We start from the raw sequence: 1,658 nt of genomic DNA, 5'->3' as shown, positions 1-1,658 counted from the left end.
CCCAGCCTAGAGTGCAATGGCATGATCTTGGCTCACTGCAACCTCCACCTCCCGGGTTGAAGCCATTCTCCTGCCTCAGCCTCCCAAGTAGCTGGGATTACAGGCGCCCACCACCGTGCCCAGCTAATTTTTGTACTTTTAGTAGAGACAGGGTTTTGCCATGTTGGCCAGGCTGGTCTCAAACTCCTGGCCTCAGGTGATCCACCATCTCGGCCTCCCAAAGTGCTGGGATTACAGGTATAAGCCACTGCGCCTGGCTACTTGCTTCCCCTTTCTATCGTGTTCAACATGCACTGCTTTCCAGGGCACTTTCCATGTTAGCCCCAGGAAATCCTAAGCACTGACCCCCTCGATCTGCTTGGAGCTACTGTAGTTGGGGTCTTTCCCCTAGTAACTACACACTCAAGGCTCCCTCTCAAACTCTCAAACGTTACAACTTCCTGCCTCCACCTCCCCCAGCACAGCTGGCTCAAAGGGCCCCAGGCTCGGATACCAAGCTCTGCTCACCTCCTTCTGGATTTCACTCTTGAGGGCGGAGATCTTCATCTTCATGTCCTCCAGCTCATGGTCTGGGAAGGGGTGCACCTGGGGGCTGGCCTCAGATTCCTCGGGGGACGGAAACACCAGGTCGGCCAGGGGAATATACCATTTACAGTCATACTGCTGGTGCTTCCTGCAAACGAGCCAGAGGGAGCCATGAGCCAGAGGGAGCCTGGCTCTTCCAGCCTCAACTCCTGGGTCCAGAACCACATAACCACTGACAGGTGTTGACTGAGAATTTGCCAGAAGCAAGAACGATCCCTGCTCCTGAGGTGCCTGACTGGGAAACACACACGTGGAGCACATGGAGTGATAAGAGCTGGGTTCTGGGGCCTGTCCTGCCTGCAGGGAGCAACTCCACCCCATCACCTTACCAGGCTGCTGGCCTAGATGATTCATGTTGTCAAACATCCCAAACCACTTGGGTATCAAGAAGAGTGAAGCCCTCCTGGCTGGGCTCACAATTTCCTATTCCCCATCCCATGCCCCTCCCTCCCTTCTAGACCATCCACGTTCAATATCCTTCAGGCTAGCAATGGAATACAGGTGTTATTCCGAATGTCAACTCTTATCAAGAGAGGTCACATGGGTCAACACTGGGTGGAGGATTGCAAAGCCACATCCAAGTCTAGCAAGAAAGCGTGCTCTGGTTGATTAGTAATGTCTGCCATGGCAAAGGACGACAGGCAGAGGCATGTGTGATTAGTAATGTCTGCTGCGGCAAAGGACAACAGGCAGAGGCATGTGTGCTTATTATTGCCATCTCTGCCTCAGAACAATCTCAAACATGATCTAGTTCCAGGGAGTCATGTCCTTTATTACTAATTTTTAAATTATTTTTATTTTGTGAGATGGAGTTTCGCTTTTGTCGCCCAGGCTGGAGTGCAATGGGGTGATCTCTGCTCACTCCAACCTCTGCCTCCAGGGTTCAAGCAATTCTCCTACCTCAGCCTCCCGAGTAGCTGGGATTACAGCCGCCCGCCATCACACCCGGCTAATTTTTGTACTTTTAGTAGAGACGGAGTTTTGCCACGTCAGCCAGGTTGGTCTCGAACTCCTGACCCCAGGTGATCCACCTGCCTTGGCCTCCCAAAGTGCTGGGATTACAGGTGTGAGCC

At 52.8% G+C, this 1,658-nt stretch overlaps 1 protein-coding gene across 1 annotated transcript in view; it reads right to left on the bottom strand.

Moving 5' to 3' along the window:
- Positions 1–507: 507 nt before the first annotated feature.
- Positions 508–1,658, bottom strand: part of LOC105509896 (active breakpoint cluster region-related protein-like) — a gene marked incomplete at both ends in the record, with an annotated part of 3,489 nt that continues 2,338 nt past the window's right edge. The window contains one exon of the mRNA XM_011939380.1: positions 508–673. Within this exon, the coding sequence (XP_011794770.1) occupies positions 508–673 (166 nt within the window). The remainder of the gene's footprint in view (positions 674–1,658) is intronic.

Source organism: Colobus angolensis, unplaced genomic scaffold (assembly GCF_000951035.1).
Source record: "Colobus angolensis palliatus isolate OR3802 unplaced genomic scaffold, Cang.pa_1.0 Scaffold1808, whole genome shotgun sequence".
NCBI classification, from domain to species: Eukaryota; Metazoa; Chordata; class Mammalia; order Primates; family Cercopithecidae; genus Colobus; species Colobus angolensis.
Note: the sequence above shows the minus strand (reverse complement) of the source record. Positions and strands in the feature narration are given on the sequence as shown.